General features: G+C 41.9%; 1 protein-coding gene across 2 annotated transcripts in view; it reads left to right on the top strand.

Annotated features, from left to right (window-relative positions):
* The window catches only part of htr4 (5-hydroxytryptamine receptor 4), a 140,554-nt gene that overhangs the window by 58,501 nt on the left and 59,393 nt on the right, over positions 1–22,660 (top strand). For both annotated transcript variants that reach the window (XM_056250346.1, XM_056250347.1), the window contains exon 5: positions 19,679–19,832. In XM_056250346.1, the coding sequence (XP_056106321.1) occupies positions 19,679–19,832 (154 nt within the window). The remainder of the gene's footprint in view (positions 1–19,678; positions 19,833–22,660) is intronic.

Raw genomic sequence — 22,660 nt, 5'->3', positions numbered from 1 at the left:
GACTGCAGTTGCTGTTGTCATGGCAGCCATAAATTGTTTCGCCACCGAGGACAAGCACTTGAGAGTTTAGTTCTGCGGACTGTGTAGTGATGCTGTTTCCATGGTGATCTATGTGTGGCCACACAAAGTCCCTTGCCAAGTAAATCGTTCACCAACACTGCAGTGATCACATGTGATTATGAACCTAACAAACTCTTAAAGTCGAGCAACAGGCAAACCTTTAAAAAGAGAAACATATTGTTGCTGGACAACTTAGAATAAGCAAATAGTCATGTTAGAGAGGGCTTTTCACACCAGGGGAGCGCAAAGAGGTGCTAATGGGTTCAGGGAACATTTGAGAGAGAAAAAAAATAATTGTATTCATTTTTTTATGTATATTTTTTTTTTTATAAACCGTGATGCATTTTTTTGGTAACACTTTACAATAAGTTCTAATTTGTTAACATTAGTTAATGTATTAACTAACATGAACTTACAATGATCAATATATTTTTACAACATTTACAAATATATACCTTTATATTTTAAGAAATGGGTCCCCTGCAGGGGATCATCATATTTGATAGTGCTTGACATCAGAAAGTTTGAAAACCTCATATGTAGCAGATGCTTTTATGCAAAGTAACTTGCAGTAGAGCTATTATTGAAAAAAAAAAATCCTTTTGGAGCAACCCGGAGTCAAGTGCCTTGCTCAAAGGCACAGTGGTGACAAATAAATATGAATAAACAGTTCTTAAGCTCGCTTTGGCACACGTTTATGATTTACGATCCATAAACACAGAAGGTTTCATAAAAGATTGTTGCTCTTTGCGAAACGTTAAGGTTGTTTGTGGAAGTAGCTGCAATTTTGTTCTGCTTCCATCTACTTGGCTTCGTGTACACCATCATGTTTGCCCCTGTCTGATCTTATCTTTTTTTTTTCCTGCACATAACTATAATGGACAATTCGTCTAAACTCTGTGAATGGGCATTCAGCTGTAATACATTTTATGCTTTGACATTCTATTTAGTTTATGACCTTGTTCCCGTCTGCAGCAAATGCTCCATCGTGAATAATAAAAGGAGAACTTGAACATGGTTTAGTATCTCAAACGTCTTGTGGTACACTGGCACATTGTAAGGCTACTCCACTTAGAAGTTCAATAAAGTACTAAGCCTTAGTATGCACTTCCCTCCGAAGTGAACCACCCTTTCAGCTCCAGTCCTTTACCCCAGAGTGATGCATTAGACCAGAGGACTGATATTCAGGATGAGCTTTGAGTGCTCAGCTGCTTCCCTAGTTTGCGTCATTCGGCCCCTGCAGTCACACAGACCGCCTTCCAATGCCTCGCTTGTTAAAGGGGGCATGAGGGCACACTGAGAGGAGGGGGACTGATAATATTTGGTTTGTTACAAAATGTACCTCTTTCTCCGTTTGACGTGTGCACCTCTCTCTCTTTCTTTATTCTGGCCCACGGTTCCACTGAATTGAGAGTCAAATAATGATGTAACTATCTCGTTGCTACAGAACATTCCCTGCCTACAAACAAACATGCAGCATTGCAGTCTGTGTGTACTATAGTCTTACTTCTAGTTTTGAGAACATATGAAGTATAAGTAACTGATTCAACGTTATGTCATCATGAGTTGCTTTTGATGCAACAGCCATAATTTAAATGCAAAAAAAACCCAAAAAACATAGCAATCAATTTACGATGATTTCTTGTGAATGAGTACACTTAAGCATACTTTTAAAAAGAATACATACTATGGGAATAATAAACTGTAAAGAAATACAGTATATTATTATATTAAATACTGCATGTTAAAGACAGTGAAACACTTTCATTGAATGGAAAATATATTTCCTCTAACCCACTAATAGCCAAATGTTAATAGCAATGTGGAAGATGTTTTTTATGTGACTTTTAGAGAGACTATTATGGCAGTCAGTTTGTTATCTATCTTTTTCCTGTTCATCTTTTCCCGTTACTATCACTATGTATCGCACCTTGCATTCACGCTCCACTGGGGTCTGCTTCCGTGATTTTCATCAAGACAGTAATGTTTTCCTGAGTACGAAGGAATGAAGAGGTTCCAGTCAGCTCGGCTACAGGCGGCACTTATGACAATCATGGGTCTTGTGGAAAGGAAACGGCACCCATTCTGGCTATTTCTCAAGTCATTTGCCTCTCTGAGTTTTGACAATGAGGCTGGCCGGGTGTCCTTCAGGCACTCACTTAGCACATACAGCAGTAATAGCCATGTCATCTCAATTTAAACTGTGTGAAATGCGCTCCGCCTTGTTCTTAAAAGCTGCTTTCTCCAATGTAATTCTTCTTCGGCCTTCGGGTTAGTAGCAGTCTCTTCTCATTTCTCACACAAACCTCACTCACCGAGCAGCATGTGTTTAGAGTCTGCTATACAGCTTGAGTCTCTTCAGATGATTTGCAGTCTCAGTGTTGATTTACTGCTTAATTTAGTGCTCTCTATTATGCCTCCATTCATCTGACTCATTCTGGTTGAATACTAATTGTATGTGCTCATTAGCTGTGTTATTAGTGCGTCACAAGCCGCCACTTACATATGTTTTCGAAGCCTCTGTAGTTCTTCTTGATAATCGCTGTGTATATCAGCAGGTGAGAATAGTCTTCTTGGTGCAATATCCACGATAAGCAAGGTCATATACTTTATGGCACTATAAAAAGGTACACTTAGAGAATACAACATGCACAAAACTGTCCCAAAGTCTTTGTGCTTTCATTATGCTTTCATAGAGAAAATGTGTTTTTTAACTGAAAACACATTCTAATCATAGCACAAAAATGATTGTTCTCATTAATATCATCTTTGCCTTGTGACATCCTATAAAGTATAAAAACAAGTATAAAGTTACTTGAGAAGCATAACTGAATAAGATGTCCAAAAATATTAACATGTCTTCTTTCTATTGATTTAGAAATATACTGTATATAAATATATCTTCTGATGACAGAATTTTCATTTCTAGGTGAACTATCCCTTTAAGAGTTCTTTTCACAGAATGCATATTTAATATTGCCTGTATTGTTCACTCTTATTTTAATGATAAATGATTGTAATGCACAACATGAAGATAAATAACCACCCAATGTGAATGGACACCTAGCCGTGTATTGTCTCATGGACAAGTTAAAATTGTCATTGTTGCTTACAATACAAAATTTGACTGGATGGATAAAAATAACAATACATTTAAGTTGTATCTAGAGGCAGGGCCTTAAACGAACTGTTTGCTACATCTGTCAATGGCTGGTGGCTAGGGAAATTTACCAGCCATATTTTTTTTTTTTTACCAACCATGAAACTATTTTTGCAAAAAAGAGGCAGTTATGACACAAAAAATGTAGATACCAGTGAAAATTCACCATTCTATATTCCAATTACAAAACCACAGCTAAAACTACTAGCCTAACTAATATGCATTTAAAACATTAATAAAGACAAGTAACAGTGGTTTTCAGGTAGAGACATTGAATAAAGCAATTACCGGTAAATGTAAAATAACACTGCATAGTCTTCACTGTATAAATTAAACAGATTAATCCTTATATACAGTTACAAAAGTTATTCAGTCAAGAGCAATGAATGATTTGTTCTTTGTCCTTTGTTGTTTGATTAATATTAAAAACACAGACAGCAGCAGACATATTAGTCTGCTGTCTCTTTAAGACCTAATGAATGGATCCAATACACTGATACTGGTAACACTTTGTTTTGATGGTCCCTTTTGAACATTCTGTTGACTGTAAGTAACTTTGCAACTACATGTCAACTAGGGACCATCAAATAAAGTGAAACCCTGATACTGATACACACCTTTCTCTACTGTTTATGTTCACTTAAGCCCTAAACAACTATGTTTACTAGGAACTTGCCAAGACGGGCACTTTTTGAAAAGAAAAAATTGTCAATTTGTCCATTAATGTGAATGTCACGTTTAGTTAGGGTTAATTGCATTTTCAAGGACTTTAAGTTTGTTTCTCTTCAGTTACCTGTTTCCTTTTTTCTAGTTTCCCGCCACTATCAGTTGTCATGGATATTCATTTAACGACCACACCTGTTTGTAATTAAGTTCGTCACCTTGTGTATTTAAGTCATTGTCTGGTATTGTTTGTGCATGGCACAGTTTTGTTTGTGTTTGTTGTTATTGCATTGTGTTAGTTTTCTTTTTGTTAATAAATCAAGTTATATTTAAGTCTTCTTCGCCCACCTTCTTCATCCCTGGGATAAAACGTGTCAGTGAAAGTGAGCTCAATTCAGTATTTGCGTTCTGTCTGAGTCACAGCTTTCAGGGCGTGCGCTTTGGATGTGTGTGCACACAAAACATTTCACACAGCGAGGAACAAATTGAGTTCCCTTTGCGTCTTCTTGCGCTTGAATATTTTAATTGGCAGCGCTGGCCTATCAACTGTCTCGAGCGTCGTCCACATTTGTTGGTTGCGTTCATGTTCTCACAACATTGCATTGTTAGAATTCATAAAAATGTTACAGACCCACTGGGGATTGACACTGTTTCATATTCTCACTGACTAAGCCCTGTCTACAGGTCATTAGATTTAGAATTTTGAAATAAAATAAAGACATTCATACAGACCATGGTATAATCTATTTAAACATACATCTATTTAGACAATAACTATTTAGACATTTTGAAATAAAATAAAGACATTCATACAGACCATGGTATAATCTATTTAAACATACATCTATTTAGACAATAACTATTTAGACATTTGTTAATGACTCCTGATAAATGAACCATTCTAAAAACTTGTCAGTATTTAGTGCTGTAATTAACGTTAACCGATAGCTAATACTTAGGAAATTGAATGCTGCCTAAATTGCAGTAACAGAGTCAGAAATGTAACGGCAATTATGTTATGAAGGTAACAGCAATAAATTATATTGATATTTTTGAAGACAAACTGTTACCATCCGTCTTCGGGGTGAACTTGACCTTCAGCCCTCCTAATCCTGGTTTAAAACCCTCCTGTAAAGTTTTTGCTACTCCACAATTGACTCCAAATTTCTAGGTCTGGCTCTATTTTGATATGACACCCACTTTACATGAACCAATCAATTCTCAAGAGATAAAAAGGAAATTTTCACTTGGAAACGTCATACATTACATAAGTAAAATGGCTTGCGAACGCTGTTCATGTTGACTTAGTTAAGGATACATGCGCAACAAGTCATAGTATCTACTGCCTTTAAGGATGTTTAGTTATTTTTACTGGAAAACAAGACAAAAAAGTTTGAAAATAGGATTTATTTCCATATAAAAGAATGGTTCTGGAGTGTGTATTGTAGTACACTGACAACACTGCATTAAGCAGACAAAATACTCAGAGCTTGACACAGAGCCTTTGACCTTGCAAGAAAATGTCTGTAAGTTGTAAACTGATCCAGGAGCTTTTTTTGTCACAACTGTTTGCACTCCTCAGCAGCATGCAAGAAAGAGACCCAGATGGCACTACAGAAATGAAATGTTGAGTGCCGCACCTGATCAGCCTCGACACAGGGAACAAAAGAGCAACAGGGGTGCTGTCTGGAGGTCTTTCTGCGGCGGTTACAAAATGTTGTACACTCTTGCGCAATGTGACTGCAGTGTTATTCCTCATTAAGCTGATGCATTCCTGTAAGATTTAATTTTAGGTAGTAATCATTTAAATAAAAATGCATACTTCAGTATGTCATTTTTATTGGCAAAGCAGCATGAGTGTGATACTTTCCCCTTGTATCTCAGCTTCCAATTTTAATGTGAAGAACTTTGCACTGCTCTGTAGTGCATTTTTTATGACAACAATAAAAAGTGTGTTCTCCAAGCATGCCTGATACATCACACTGGTTTACTGACAGAATCCATAAATGTTTTTTGAATCTATATGGACATCACATGGGCTTTCTATCCAGACTACTAGATCTCTACAACTATCTTGAGAGTGAGTGTTTGTATGAGCCACTTTATAAACCCCCTCAAAAATAGCTGCAATTCTTTTAACAGCTCTGCATTCATATTATTCCATTTATGAATGAAGCGTCACTTGAAAGAGCCATAGAGAGCAGGAAATGATCCGCAGAGACATTGGCCTATGAAAACAGAGATATAGGTGGATCTTACTTATGAGCTTATAGTCATTAGAACTGGGTGACTGCTCATTCAGCCTAGACGTTTGCTTTTCATTTGACTGGAGGTTAATTTCTCCACATCACAGCTTGTCCAATGCCAGCCAAGCTTGGAATTGGATTTGTACGCAGACTTTCACGATACTATTTCCCCACGTGCCCGACCCTCAGGGAAACACGTTTGCATGACTGATCGTTCATGCATGCTTTGGGAACTGCGTATTGTTGATTCTGATCACAGACTTGATTTGTCTGACTGATCAATGTAAAGCCAATGAGCACCAAAAGGACAGTAGTTCAGTGCTTCTTGAAATTCAATTTGACTTCTCAGGGGAAAGCCATGCATATCCCTGATGGGCAGCTTGCTATAGAAGGGTCGGTGATTCATGGTGTCATGTTTTTTTTATATTGAAAGGTACACTATATAACTTTTGGCCCTCTAGCGGCTAAAAAAACAAAACTGCATGAATTTTGCGGAAGAACATTGTTTTGGTTGTGCTTCGGATCTACTGTACGTGACTCCGAATGACTGTTACTGCTTGTAGAACATTCACTACTTGGCATAAGAGAAATAACCAGTTTTGATGGAAAGGATCTCAAGCTGACTAGCTGAAGACGTTACTGTAGCTATACTCATTAATAGACAGTGCTTCCTTGAAAATAAATTCCAGCACAGTGCTACAACCATAATGAAATGACCCTTCACAATAGATAATGCTTTACAATGAACTCTGTTAGAAAGCTACATACTGTATGGCAGTTTATCTGTTCAATAAAATACCTCACTATCTGTTGAGTAATAAAAACGCCATCTCCATATTGCTTTTACAAAATTTCAAATCCCGCAGTTCTCGTCATCTCCGAAAGCCCAAGTCAATGTTGATGCTGGTTTTATTACGAGCTCTGTCGCGTTCTCTTTTTGCTCTGTTCGGCATTTTTTTTAAACAAGTGATTCCCCAAAGGTTCGAGATTTAGCGCGCTCCTTGTCAACATTTCTCGCTCGTTGTGACAACAAACCTATGCCACTCCCACACCATACACACGTCAAAGTAGCCAGGAGCAAATTTTCTCTATTTACGGATATGACGAGACACGAACGGGCGAGTGACGTATGCATGCAACTTCCTGTGAAAACCATCCCGTCAGATTTAAAATATAAACACTTATAACAGGCTTAGTGAATCAGGGTCATACAAAAAGATGTTTTGGAAGAAGGATTGATGGTGCATTCACTCATTATTAAAATTTTGGGTAACACTTTACTTGAAGGGGTGTACATAAGACTGACATGACACCTTCATAACCATGACATGACATATGTCTGTCATGAATATGAAGCAGGGTTTATGCATGTTTATGACAACTGTCATTAAGTGTCTTTCGCTCAATAATGACATTTTGAATGCAAATATGACATTAAGATGTCTTTGTTATGACACCTTGACATAAACCATAACATCATAACCTGTCAGTGTCTTTGTCATGACAACTTGACATTAAATTAAGTTAAACTGTCATGTGGTTGGTTTTGACACTGGCTGTCATGAGGCCATAATAACTGTGTCATGAATATTTTTCGTGACCTCAACTACAGTGGTACAAATTGAATTTGTCATTAAACAGTTATAATGGCTTCATGACAGCCAATGTCAAAACCAACCACCTGACAGTTTAATGTAATGCAGGGCTCCAGACTAACTTTTTGCCTTGGTTGCACTGGTGCGCCTAAGTTTTTTATTTAGGTGCACCAGCACAAAATTTAGGTGCATCCAAATGTTTCCTCGGCTCGCGTCGCCTTTAACGCCACAATTTCAAGCTCAGCTTTTTATCATGCTCCATATACATTCATATATATTATGTAAATGATTTTAAACAAGAATAAGGTGTAGGTAAATACTTTTTTTTATTTGAAGCACAATTATACTATATATAAAAAAAAAATTTTTTTTTTTTTTTTTTGCTTCACTGAGCTGCCAAACTAACTATTTTGAGTCTCTAGCTCAGGCTCGGTAGGCTCTATACCTCTTGAGTCGGATGCCATCTCCGAGGAAGGACCAGGGCTTGGCATCTTACAGGGACTGGGGAGACGGGTGGCTGAAGTAGCTCCATGTCTGGGCTTTTGTCAGAGCATTGACCGGGCAGTAGGGATGGGTATCCATAAGGTTTTAACGGTATTACTACTCTTACCGATACTGCTTCGATCCGGTACTTTAACAGTATTCTTATCGGTTCTTTTTGTTTTATAAACAATTAAACAAAGATGCACATTATATAGGCCTACACAGTGCTTTAATTTCAGGAAGGTCTACTAACATTAGCTACTGTTCAAGTATGGTCTAAAAAGAAATCTAATAAAGTAATCAAATGTAAAATAACACTGCATATTTTATCATCATAGATAGATAATGCTTATTAAAGCTGAAGTTATTAATTCAAGAGCTGTGAATACAAGCCGGTAATTTTGATATATTTTTGTGTACATTTGATAGTTTAGACACGCACATGAAACCCAAGGTATAATTTGCTTGTCTCGTTACGGTCTGTTTCGGAGCGCGCGTCGCCTTGGGAACAGCATCTGTTGTGCAGACTTTTGTGCTTTTAATAGCTCTTTTTATTATTAAACGCGTCCCGCATTTAGCAACAGTAGCTGGACTGCATTTTACAACAATCACGAGCTGATTCTGTCGTTAAGTTTGAGTTTTAGGGAGAAATGACCGCGCACTGCTGCGAAGGGAAGGAAGCTGCGCAAGACCGAATGCGGCTGTAGTTTTTAATGGTTTTACCTCAATTTTTTTTTTTTTATAATCTTTGGAAGCCGACATCTAAAATAAAATCAGACTAATATCACAGACCTAAAGTGTAACCAGGCTACGTTTGAATGTTTAGTTCTGCGTCGTCACTCATTAAGCAGAGCTGTCGTGAGAGATCTGTCTTTCTCTCTTGGACTGCGAATAGCAAAAATGGTGTTATTATTATACACAGAAAAGGCTCGCAAGATAAATTATTTTTTTAAATAACGTCTTTATAGTAATAATAAATAGTATGTGTATTTTCTCCAGTAAGTTAGCTACCGACATCAGAACCGATCACGTCCGAGCTGATCGATACAGCGGTCTTTCAGAAGTTGAATAGCGGGTTTCGGTACCCATCCCTACCGCCGGGGAGAGTGTTGGGGGAAACAGGCCTACTTTTCTTAAAGAAAAAACTCTATGGGTCTATTTCTTTTCATTGTTCGTCGTCTGTTTTCTTGCGTTTCTTTTGCTGATGCTGATTGCCGTGGTGCTCAGGTCGCAATTTCAGTCACACAGCACGGAGCAGTGTAGGCCTACCACAGCCAATCAGAGGCAAAGACCCGCCCTATCTCCGTCTCTGATTGGTTTAGACCACGATATGATCCAACCATGAGTGTTAGTTCCGACAAAGGAGAACAAGCGCTTCGCTCGTGGAGAGGCAGCGGACACGAGGACGTTAGGTGCACCGGTGCGACCTTGGAAAAATTTAAGTCGCACCCTTACAAATTTTGGTCGCATATGCGACCAAATTGGTCGCACTCTAGAGCCCTGTAATGTTAACCAATAAAGCTAAGTGGTTTCTTAAGTTTGATAATTAATCTGCTATGTCATGTTTATGACAGGTTGTGATGTATTGGTTTATGTCAAGTTGTCATGACAAAGACACTGACAGGTTATGATGTTATGGTTTATGTCAAGGTGTCATAACAAAGACATCTCAAACAATGTCATATTTGCATTAAAAATGTCATAATTGAGCGAATGACACTTAATGACAGTTGTCATAAACATGCATAAAACTTCCTTCATATTCATAACGTGTCATGTCATGATTATGAAGGTGTCATGTTAGTCTTATGCACACCCCTTCAAGTAAAGTGTTACCAATCTTTGTTAATTTTGAACAAAACAAAGTTACATACTGTACCTTAAAGGTTAATATTGACAGCTAGTGATTGAAATAGGTACTGCAGCATGAGCATGATTCCTAAATATCTGCAAACATATTACGATATTTTTATGCTTTTTCTACATTCTTAGAATACTAGAAACTTAAAATTTTAACTTTTATAATTTATTACAGATAATCATATATATGACCAATGAGCAGTTTGACATCACTTACATTTATTGCTAAAGGCATGACATTGCATGTAAAATTGTCCATCAATTTTACATCAATTTTGAGTTTTTGGGCTGTTTAGCTTTTCATCACATATTCTTTCAGACTAGTGGAATGAAAACACCAAAACTACACTTTTAAGTGTTAGTTTATTGCACTTTATCTGTTTGCATCTGAGGTTTTTGTTGTGTTCAGGAGTAAATTTAGTTGTGGATTGATAGCCTGTTTTGAAGTGTTGTGTTCTGATGTGTTTGTGAGAACGGAGGTGTATAAACAAGATTGATGAAGATTGCTACTCCTGTTTCATGTGTTTCTCTGCTTAATAAATTCTTACAGATACCACAGTTTTCACATTACAATACATATTTTAAAGGCTGTTTTCTCAAAATGAGGGGGGTTTTTTTCATGCACTGAGTGAGAAATCTCCACATTTCAGAAAGCCTGTTTGCACAAGGCTTGCAATTCTTATAAACAATCAAATGGAGAAGTATGGTGATATCGGTTACATTTTTTACCTTATTCACATGGGGCCGGTTGCACCAGCTGTATATTTTACGGAATATTTTACGGAAGCTTGCGCCAGTGCAAACCCTCTTTTGCCGTTAAAAAACTACTGTCAGGATTTACTAGACACACAATGAAAAATTAGCACTGAAAAGGTGTGGACAGTTATTTTTGTGCCTGACCTTATTGTATATGCATTTGTAGGAGTTTCCCTTTCAAAATTTATGGGAGGAGACTATTTAAATGAATCATGCAAGGTGATTTACAAAGGTTTGCACTCGTCAATTTACTGGTGTTTGCACTATTATTCACCGCCCAAAAAAAGCACGTCTTAAACCAGACGCTAACTGGTAGATTGTGTTGGTCATTATGGAAATGATCCGACTGCATCTGTGTTCTTTAATTTGTGCGTCGTCAGTAGATCACGCGCTGAACTTTCCACTCCCATATGCGCTTTTTTGGAATTGCGCTCTTACACTAATTTACCCTGTTTAGTAAATCTGGCCCTTATTATGTTATCCATGATTAAGTATCATGTTGAATGGAAACGTACATGAGGCAGAAGAAGTTAGAATGAAGGATAAACTGAAATTCACGGCATTTCAACACAACTTCTGCTCACGTATTTGAAGACTGCATGAATCATTGAGGGTAAACGTCATATTATGCGACTACGCATTACTTTACGGAGAGCTTACGAACTTCTAGCTACGTTCTGCCTTAAGAACTACAAACTAGCTAGTTAGTGACAAACTAGCTAGCTAGTTACTAAGTCTCTAGTGTGGACTTAACATTCCAATTTAAGAAACAAATTACAAATGGCTGGTGCAACCCTACCCTGGATTTCCTTAACTGTGTTGTATTACATTTGATCATATCTTTGAATCTTACTTTGTAGTTGATTATTTATTCTATTAAAAAAAAGGTAGCTCATCCCTTGCCTCGGGCACCATGTGAGTCAGGGCCGCTGCTGTTTATTGGAACTGTAATGTTGTCTCAAGCCTGCCTTCTTTTTTCTATGGTGAAAAATCAATAAGATGGTTGAGCAAGTACACAGAGCTGGCTCTGTGACATCCGTCTTTGACAGGGCTGTGGTTGTCATTAGCAGCAATGGACCATGGATGACAGTCAGCCCAAGCATCACAAGTCTTCCAGCCAGAATTTCTTCACAGTATTTCACAGCAGACTATAGGATAGCTGTGAAAGGCCAAGCAGTGGTACAGTAATTTGTTTATCACTCTAATATCAGCCAGACACACAAATGAAAATATAAGGTCCAAATCCCTAAGGAAATCTTGGCCATTTGATGATTTTTATGAGCATCTTACATATTGTGTTTTATGCAATAAAGAAATTGCTGTAATTGTGTCACCTCATTTTAATTATGTTTCGTTTTATTAACACTGGCTGGAGTAAATGCAGCCAGAACAATGAGAGAACATTAAGCCCATTAGCCTTATTTATACTGTCTCAGTTCAGCTGTTTAGAGAAATGGGAATACTCTAAGATATATAGTGCATGACTTTTATTATGGGTCAAATTGATTCAATTCAAAACAGGCACAATATAACTGAAAAAAAAGAGCTAATGTGTACTGCCTTCAAAGTCAGACGTCCTGGGTAAAGTCACAGGAAATTTGAACTACAATACCGTTAAAATTTTGGGGTCAGTAAGATTTTTGGGGAGGGGGAGGTTTGGAAGAAATTAATACTTTTATTCAGCAAAGCATTAGATTGATCAAAATGACAGTAAAGAATCGTTCAGTAAAACAGTTTTCAACATTGATAATGATGAGAAATGGGGTTCCCTATCGGTCAGTCACTACAACGTAGGTCAGACTGACCAATAGGAATCTCGCTAGAGAGCCAATTTACTTCGAGTGAATCTAAAACAAGCCAATGCACATTGGCGTGCAATCATTTGCAACAGCTGCGCGTCCTCGTCAGCGTGGATATATAACGAGCGGCTGTGTGATTGCACTTCAGCTTTTTGCTTCGGAGCCTAAACTTCGATGCCTCTGCTTAGAGTGACTTCTTCAAGCAAACTCTCTCTCTCTGGTACGGGTGTTACGGCGCGACAGCGTGAACAGATCTCCTCTCTCCGGCGAAGAAACACAAAAGCTGTTTTCACAGCTGGTAAACTGAGCACGAGAGCTGATCAGCGCACATTCCCGGCCGTGATCGTCTGCATCTGTCCCCCTGTGTGCCTCAGTATCAGCGAGAGCAGTTCCTAAAAGAGCTTACACAGATAGTTTGCGTCTTTTTAAAGATGACATTCTATCTGTGTGTTTCTGGATGCGGTCGTTACCTGGGATCGCGGGATGGTCACGAACGCTGTCTTGTGTGTCTGGGCTTACAACACGCACAGGCAGCGTTCGTGGATGAGTCATGCACCCATTGTGGGAAGATGACCATCTCGGAGCTGAGGTAGAGACTCTCGTTCCTGCAAAGGGGCGGAGTCCCCGTGCCGGCGCCCCGTTCCAATCCTCCTGCGAGGGTTGCTTCGGACGCTGGCGCGGGTGACCTGAGGATTACAGTGAGCGCGCTTCCTTCGGGGAACCAGGAACCCTCACTCCTCTCAGCCTCCGCAACCATGTGAGCTGCCAAAGGAGCGCGCTGGACCATCCACGAGGTGTGTACCAACCGTTTCCTTTGGCGCTCCCGGCGATGAACAGATGTCGATCGCGGCATCGGAGGGTGGGTCAGATGTCTCTGCGGACGACGTGTCGGAGCCGCTGCCTCCTTCGGGGGTGCCAGCGGTGCCCGATACGGACCCGGAGATGATGGCCATGCTTTCCCGGGCCGCCGAGAGGGTCGGACTCGTGTGGAACCCTCCACCGGGTCCCGAACCCTTGAGGCTGGATGATTGGTATCTCGGGGTGGCGCGTCCTGGCTCTCAGCAACCCACCCCAGTGCCTTTCTTCCCGGAGGTGCATGAGGAGCTCACTGGGACGTGGACGGCACCTTTTACTGCCCGAAACCGCTCCAGTAGTTCCTCCTCCCTCACCACCCTTGACGGCGGGGCAGCTAAGGGTTACGCGCGCATCCCGCCGGTGGAGCGGGCCGTTGCTATGCAGCTGTGCCCTAACTCCACTTGGCGCGGAGAACCGTGTCTCCCTTCCCTGGCCTGTAAGTACTCGTCGGACTTAACCGGCAAGGCTTACAAGGCCTGTGGGGAAGCTGCCTCTGCCGTGCACGCTCTGGCGTTGCTCCAGGTCCATCAGGCCAAGGCACTGAAGGAACTGGACGAGGGTGGTCACGACCCACTGGTGTTCCAAGAACTCCGGCGAGCGACGGACCTCGCGCTTCGTGCGACGAAGGTTACCGCTCGCTCAGTGGGCCGTGCGATGTCCACAATGGTGGTCCAGGAACGCCATCTCTAGCTGTGTCTGGCTGACATGCGGGAGACCGACAAGCTCCGGTTCCTCAACGCCCCCGTGTCCCAGACCGGCCTCTTCGGCTACGCGGTCGAGAACTTCGCCCAGCAGTTCTCGGCTGTACAGAAGCAGACTGAGGCCATCAAACACATCCTGCCTTGGCGGTCAGCTGCTGCCTCCACCCCACCGCCGGCGGCTCCTCAGTCTGCTCGTCGCCGGGGGCGTCCGCCTGCGCCCTCCCCGGCTCCCGCGCCGCAGCAGCAGCCTCCACCAAAGCGGCGGCGCGGAGCCAGTCGCAGGCAGAACGCCCCGCCCGTCCAGGCCCCCGCCAAGAGGGGCGGCAAAGCCAGCACCAAGCGGCCCTAGGACGGGCAACCCAGAGATGGCAGGGACTGCTCTTCAGGAGACGATGGCCGCATCGCTCCCTCCCCCGGAAGAGGGCCGGGTGGAAAATCTTTTGTTTTGTTTTGTTCCGCCGCTGGCCCCAGAGCCAGCGGTACCCAAATTTTCAATAAAAGAGCAGTTTCTATCATCTCTGGGTCCGAAGAGGACTCGGAGAGCAGTGGGGGGACAAAATCCTTACCAGTCTCATCCTCCTCTTCTATTGCCAGCTGGCAGCAGTGTATGGTTCGAGAACGCCACCGAGCCGCCTCCCGCACCTCCTGCCCCGTGGAACCAGGTAAGCGCTTTACAGCACACTCAGACCCCGCTGGGGGCTGCCTCCCAGAGAGAGCCCCCCCCAGCCAGGTCCCTGTGTTCCACTTCGCTGCCCCACTCCGGGTACGCCTACGGTCCCTTTGGTCCCGCTTGCACGGTCTCTGAGAGCCTGGTTAGCGCTCCCCAGTCCGTCTCGCTGGCTCATTCGGACCATCAGGCTCGGCTATGCGATTCAGTTCGCCCGGCGTCCCCCCAAGTTTCGGGCCATCCACTCCACTAAAGTGAGAGCAGCCGATGCCCATGTCTTGCGCGCGGAGATCGCAGTCCTACTGGCGAAGGACGTGATAGAGCCGGTCCCTCCAGCCGATATGAGGTCAGGGCACTACAGTCCCTACTTCATTGTACCCAAGAAAGGTGGTGCGTTACGACCAATCTTGGACCTGCGAGTTTTAAATCGGAGCCTCCACAAGCTACCGTTCAAAATGCTCACGCACAAACGCATCTTCGAATGCATCCGTCCCCGAGATTGGTTTGCAGCGATCGACCTGAAGGACGCGTACTTTCATGTCTCGATTCTCCCTCGACACAGGCCGTTTCTGCGCTTTGCGTTCGAGGGTCGAGCATATCAGTACAAGGTCCTACCCTTCGGGCTGGCCCTGTCCCCCCGCGTCTTCACGAAAGTCGCGGAGGGGGCCCTTGTTCCCATGAGAGAACAGGGTGTTCGCATCCTCAACTATCTCGACGACTGGCTCATACTAGCACACTCTCGAGATCAGTTATGCGATCACAGGGACCTTGTGCTCAGGCACCTCAGCCAGTTGGGTCTTCGGGTCAACTGGGAGAAGAGCAAACTCGCCCCCGTGCAGAGGATCTCTTTTCTCGGTATGGAGTTGGATTCGGTCGCACAAACAGCGCGCCTCACAGAGCAGCGCGCTCAGTCGGTGCTAGACTGCTTGAACACGTTCAAGGGCAGGACGGCGGTCCCACTGAAATTCTTTCAGAGGCTCCTGGGGCATATGGCAGCAGCAGCAGCGGTAACCCCGCTCGGCCTGCTTCATATGAGACCGCTTCAGCACTGTCTTCACGGCCGAGTCCCGAGATGGGCGTGGCATCACGGCACTCACCGGGTGGCAATCACACCGGCCTGCCGTCAGACCTTCAGCCGGTGGTCAGATCCCTCGTTCCTTCGGGCAGGAGTCCCCTTGGAACAGGTATCCAGGCACGCTGTGGTATTCACAGATGCCTCTGCCACCGGCTGGGGTGCCACGTACAACGGGCATGCAGTATCAGGGGTGTGGACGGACCCTCATCTGCATTGGCATATCAATTGCCTCGAGTTGCTAGCAGTACACCTCACTCTGCGCCGTCTGAAAAGGCCGCTGCAGGGCAGGGATGTGCTGGTCCGTACGGACAACACTGCGACCGTTGCGTATATCAACCGGCAAGGTGGTCTACGCTCCCGTTGCATGTCGCAACTCGCCCGCCATCTCCTCCTCTGGAGTCAGAAGCATCTGAGGTCGCTTCGAGCCATGTATGTCCCCGGCGTGCTCAACCGTGTGGCCGACGAGCTATCACGAGCTGTGCTCCCGGGAGAATGGCGACTCCACCCCCAGGTGGTTCAGCTGATCTGTAGAGAGTTCGGGGAGGCTCAGGTAGACCTGTTTGCCTCCTCAGAGACCTCCCACTGCCAGCTGTTTTACTCCCTGACCGAGGGAACTCTTGGCACGGACGCACTGGCACACAGCTGGCCCCGGGGCCTTCGCAAATATGCGTTTCCCCCAGTGAGCCTTCTTGCACAGACACTGTGCAAAGTCAGGGAGGACAAGGAGCAGGTCCTTCTGGTGGCTCCCTATTGGCCCACCCGGACTTGGTTCTCAGAACTCATGCTCCTTGTGACAGTCCCTCCCTGGCCCATTCCTCTGAGGAAGGATCTTCTGACACAGAGACGGGGCACCCTATGGCGCCCGCGTCCAGACCTCTGGAAACTCCATGTCTGGTCCCTGGACGGGACGCGGAGGTTCTAGGTGACTTACCCACAGAGGTACTTAACACCATCACTTCAGCACGGGCGCCGTCCACAAGACGTGTCTACGCCCTGAAGTGGAACCTGTTCGTAGAGTGGTGTTCTTCTCGCCGAGAAGACCCCCGAAGATGTTCGATAGGTTCCGTGCTTTCCTTCTTGCAGCAAGGGTTGGAGCGAAGACTGTCTCCCTCCACCCTCAAAGTCCATGCTGCTGCTATTTCAGCTTATCACGACCACATCGATGGCAAAACAGTTGGAAAGCACGACCGGAACGGAACCCGACCACTCTTTACTCCCCAAGGCGAGAAGAGAACAGTCGTCCGACTCGTCACGGGAGATGGTAGCGACCAAAGTTGGGCGCTGGCCATCCGTGAGTGAAACGGGGGAAAGCGATGCAAGCGGGGATCCCGCCGGCGTGCACTTGTCTACTGGAACCTCCTCAGGTGGCCTCTGAGAGCGGCACTTCTTACGGCGCGGCGCAGAAGAGGGAGGCGGAGGCGCAGAATCCACGTTGAAGATGGCCAGTCAAGCCCGCAGGGTCGACAAGGCCATGGTGTCGCACTCGGGACATCCGCCCTTGGACAGCACGTGGTCCACGTGGTCTCGGCCCAAGCAGGAAGCGCACAGGATATGGCGGTCCCCGTTGGCGAGAGGGGCTCTGCACGAGCCACAGGAAATACGAGGCATTTGTAGCAACGCCTCGGCTCTTTTAGATAGAGAAAATGTGAGTGTCGCAGCGGCGAACACACACGGAGCGAGCTGCCTTGCCTAGGTCAGCTCGCTGCAGCAAATGCGTTTTAAATTAATACAAATTATAAGGATAATTTTTGGCTTCAGTATTCTCGAGAAAAGAGGTTTCCCCGTAGCATAAGCTAGCTTACGCAACACGAGAGTACTCTCGTAAGAGAACTATCCAACTACATATTTTTTCTAACAGGGTAGTAAAAGTTTAGCTGGCTAATAAGAGCTGTTATGCTGTAGGGCTGTGGCTGAGCTGGTTAAAGCGTAAAGCATTGTTTATACTCGACACGTCCGCATGAGTGCAAAGGTGCGCGCGGCAAAAATGATGTGATTGTAACAGCGCGCGCACCTCCGCATCCCCTAGACACCATTTACTACACACAAATTAATAAATAATAATGCATAAAAATATTGTTTTTTTTCTCTGGTTTTGAAAACTCTTCGCGATCGACTTAAAATGCTTCCAAGATCAACTTGTCGACCGCGATCGACGGGTTGGTAACTCCTGTAACGTTACTGTTTTACGGTCAATAGTACTAATCAGCTGATTGTCAAAGCCATAACACAGCGAGGGAGAAGAACTAAGTTACATGAAACAATCCAACTACATATTTTACACCACTGACAAGGGAAAAGTCACTACTCACGGTGTCTATGGCTAGCTTCTAGCTTTCTGCGGCTTCTCTTTCAAGGTATGAACGAAACGTGCTCTGTAGCGCTGTTTGTTCGCTGTCGGCTACGGTAGAAACATGACGTCACAATATGTCGACCTTCATAGAAGGGGGTGCCTGCGGTTATGTAGATATAAATGTCTCATTCTAAGGTAATTAAAACATAACGGTTCATTGAGTAAGGTCTTTATACACCACTGAACACATAGTTATGGATCTTATATTGCATTTCGGTCAATAGATCCTCAGAAATATTACACATTGCACCTTTAACTGAGTGCCATTTATTTAAAAGTCAAGAGTTGTTGTTTTTTTCCCAAGTGATTTATTATTGAATTGAATGCTCAGATTGACATTTGCTGCATGTCAGTCTGTTTTTTCTCTTCATGACCTGCAGTATTGCTTGGGGAAACAAAATGGTTATAGACCTGTGTGAATGAATTTTCAATAATATTCCATGTGATATACACCATACACTACTTTTCAAAAGTTTAGGATCAGTAAGTTGTTGTTGTTGTTTTTTTAAATAATACTTTTAATTCTTCAAGGACACATTAAATTATTTAAAAGTGAAAGTAAAGACATTAATGTTACAAAATATTTCTATTTCAAATATATTTTCAGAAAAACAATAAGCAGCAACAGTTTTCAACATTGATAATAATAAGAAATGTTTCTTGAGCAGCAAAAAAGTATATTAGAATGTTTTCTAAAGGATCATGTGACACTGAAGACTGGAGTAATGATGCTGATAATTCAGATTTGCATCAGAGGAATAAAATACATTTCAAAATATATTAAGATAGAAAACAGTTATTTTAAATTGTAAAAAATATTTTACAATATTACAGTTTTACTGTATTTTTGATTAAATGCAGCCTTCTCCAAGAGATGTCTTTCAATTCTTGACTTTCAAGAACTTTTAAACATTTAAAAAACATTTAAAAAATCTTACCGAACCCAAATTTTTGAACGGTAGTTTGTCTTTAAATATCTATAAATATCAGTTTACAACTGTTTCACGGTGTTGTTGTTAGGGCCAAATGGAATTCTGTACAGGTCTGGCTGTGTTGATGTCATATTAGGACTCTTTGGTACCTCAGAATACTAATGGTTTATGTCAACAGTGTCATTTAACCAACAACCTTGAGCTGGGTAGACTGGCAGATCAGAAAGGTTAAGAATAGCAGGTTGACGGAATCTGTTTTCCAGATGCTTGATAGGTTGACATTTTGTCAGTCAGGGGCACTGCAGGTTATCATCCTTCCGATTTTTCAAGGTTGTAGTATTTCACCTGCACATCGTAACACTTTTCAGCAACATATTCATCTACAATTATTTTGTCTTAATTGTTTTGTATACACTTTATGGGTGGCCAAATGAAGAATATTCAACATATACTGTTTATTTTACCCTTCCTTACAGGTACTATGCCATCTGTTGCCAGCCACTGGTCTACAGGAATAAGATGACACCACTGAGAGTGACTTTAATGATCGGAGGTTGCTGGATAATCCCAACCGTTATTTCCTTCTTACCCATAATGCAAGGCTGGAACAGTATTGGAATAAATGATTTGGTGAGTCACAACCATCAGATGGTAGACTGTTTGTGCTGATAAGGTTTGTGAAGGCAGTCTGACTTTGATTCTTGTAATGACGTTTCTTTCATTCTCTCTCACCTTGCAATCAAGTGTGGATTATAAAAATGCTTTATAACAAATCCAGGGAGTGATTATGAGAGAAACTTGCGACGCATGTAAAGTCTTTTTCAGGCATCTTCTCCGCTCTATATGCAGTTTTCAAAAGGCAATTATCCATCCATGCATAGAACCCAACGTAAATGTTTCTAGGAAAGCAATTGAAGTACGTAGGGGCTCTCATAAAGATCAGCTTTGAGGGTTGGGATGATTGAGGAGAAAATTAAATGCCACAGTCTCAGGTAGGGAACTTAATTCATTACTTTCCAGTAAACAAACAAAAACGGTCCTGGCTGATGCACCATAATTAAATGCATGCTAGAGAAAGGAAATGTCACGCGGAAAGTAATTCTCTCTGGTTTTCATGTGCATGTTGTAAATGTAATGTTTCATGAGATTCATGTGACACCATTTCTGTTTTACTTTGCCATTTTCGGTCTTTGGAAACAGCTGAGTTGTTTTCTCTGCCCACATTTATAGGATAATATTTGTGTATTCATTTTAGCTTCCTTCAAACTGCATTTTTAATGAGAAAAAGAATCTAAAAGAATGAATGAATGCTTTCTCTTTAAAGTAAACACTTGGCATTCTGCAGTCTGGAGTACCTTGGGTTATTCCACAGGCATTACATTAATAGCTACCTATACTTCACATTTTCACAGAAGCTTCCTGTTCCGCCAAAAGCTCTTCTCAAAGGAACTAATTAGCAGTTTGATATTGAATATCAATGATAGCACGGGCCAAAGTCCAGCTTATTCTGAAAAAGAAAAAAGCATTCTGACACTGATGTGAAATTTGTTTGCAGTCCATGAGAGAAAAATGTACTAAAGTTTCTCATTATTAATGATAGGGTTGGTGTTGGGTTTATGGTTTGGAGGGCTCAGAGTTATGTGAGGAGCAGGCAGGAGAGAGGCTCAAATGAACAGTGATTAATGTTTCTTATCATAACACTTCCTTCTGTGGATCAAATCAATAACAGTCTGTAAACAGTATATATCTGTATCCATGAGTATACTTTGATTCTCACAGACCTAGATCAGATTTGAAAAAATCTGTGTTAATTACTCTCATCAAGCTCTCTTCACTTACAATATCTAGCCATTTAATCTTAGTTGTTGTTGATGTTAATTGTGGGGTTAAGCATGTTTCTAATGTTTGTCACTAATTGCACTTTACTTAAAGCAATAACATTTCTAATTGGAACATGGCTTCATAAAATCTGAAATGGTTTTCTGTGATTTTTAAAGGGCTTATATGACCAAAAAACAGGAATATGTTTGTATGTATTCTACCAATCAAAAGTTTGTGGTGAATATTTAATGTTTTTGAAATGAGTCTCTTATGCTCACCAAGGCTGCATTTATTTGATCAAAAATACATTACAACAGTAATATTGTAAAATATTATTACAATTTTAAAAAACTGGCTTCTATTTGAATATATTTTAAAATGTAATTTTGAAATAACTATGATGTGATTTGATGCGATAACTGTGATGGAAAAGCTACATTTTCATCAGAATTCCTTCAGTCTTCAGTGTCACATGATCCTTCAGAAATCATTTTTAATATGTTGATTTGGTGCTTAAAGGGACATTGTGTAGGAATTTCTCCCATCTAGCGGTGAAATAGTTTTTTGCATTCAAACAAGAGCTATGAGCTATGACAGGATGTCTTCTAATAGCACTTCGTCGAGTTTTCCTTCGGGTGAACAGGTTGCAAGAACAATCATATGCTCTATTAAAATATATTCTTATCGAATTTCTAGGTTACAAAAAGTAAACTTACAAACCTTGTTTTTAGCGCCTTCTCTACATAGCTGCTATTCATCAAATAGCCTGTTTAACTTTTAACTATAAATGTTCTACTGTCTATATAATAAAGTACACAACCAAGCAATGAAAAAAGCTTGTAATTAAGACTGTAACATTGACTTACCTGTCGAGAAGAAAGCAGGACTTCAGCGTCTCTTTTGAAATCTTTCTCCTGCATTAACGTTAGCTCTTTCCACCTGGAAAAAGCTATCCCGTCATAGTTTTTTGTAATCTCCGGTCATGATTCCTTTTACGTTCTATTTTGCACTTTATGTATGGTTCGCCATTAAAAATAACAGTGCAATGCAGCCTTTTAAACTTGCCGGGGCAGTGACAAGCGCCTCTCACTGCTGCTCCTCTGTTGTTTCTGCTGCTTTCAGTTACGTGACGCTGGCTCTGAACGAAAACGCATTTTTGAAACGCGTTGGCCTAGTACTTTTTGTCCCTCTCTTGCTATTATAGTTTTTCAAGATGGCGGAACTACATGGAAGCCCCCGTGGACCTACCCGTCCCACGTATATAAAGATAATAAATTCTTTGTTTACAAGGATAAGTCTGGTAATTGGCAGAGGTATTTGTACACCATTGAGGACATATTTATGAATAAAAATATTGATTTTAGATAATAAAATACCTAAAAAAGTACACATTATTCCTTTAAGAAATGTTTCTTGTTATTATCAATGTTGAAAACAGTTTTGCCGATTGGTATTTTGTGGAAATCAAGATGCATGTTTTTCAGGATGCTTTGATAAATAGAAAGTTCGAAAGAACAGCATTTATTTAAAAAAATATATTGTGTAATATTAGGCTATATAAATGTTTTTACTTTCACTTTTGATCAATTTATTGCATCCTTGCTTAATAAAAGTATTAATTTCTTACCCCAAACTTT

Source organism: Rhinichthys klamathensis, unplaced genomic scaffold, assembly GCF_029890125.1.
Source record: "Rhinichthys klamathensis goyatoka isolate OS25496 unplaced genomic scaffold, OSU_Roscu_1.1 h1tg000068l_1, whole genome shotgun sequence".
In the NCBI taxonomy this organism is placed as follows: domain Eukaryota; kingdom Metazoa; phylum Chordata; class Actinopteri; order Cypriniformes; family Leuciscidae; genus Rhinichthys; species Rhinichthys klamathensis.
Note: the sequence above shows the minus strand (reverse complement) of the source record. Positions and strands in the feature narration are given on the sequence as shown.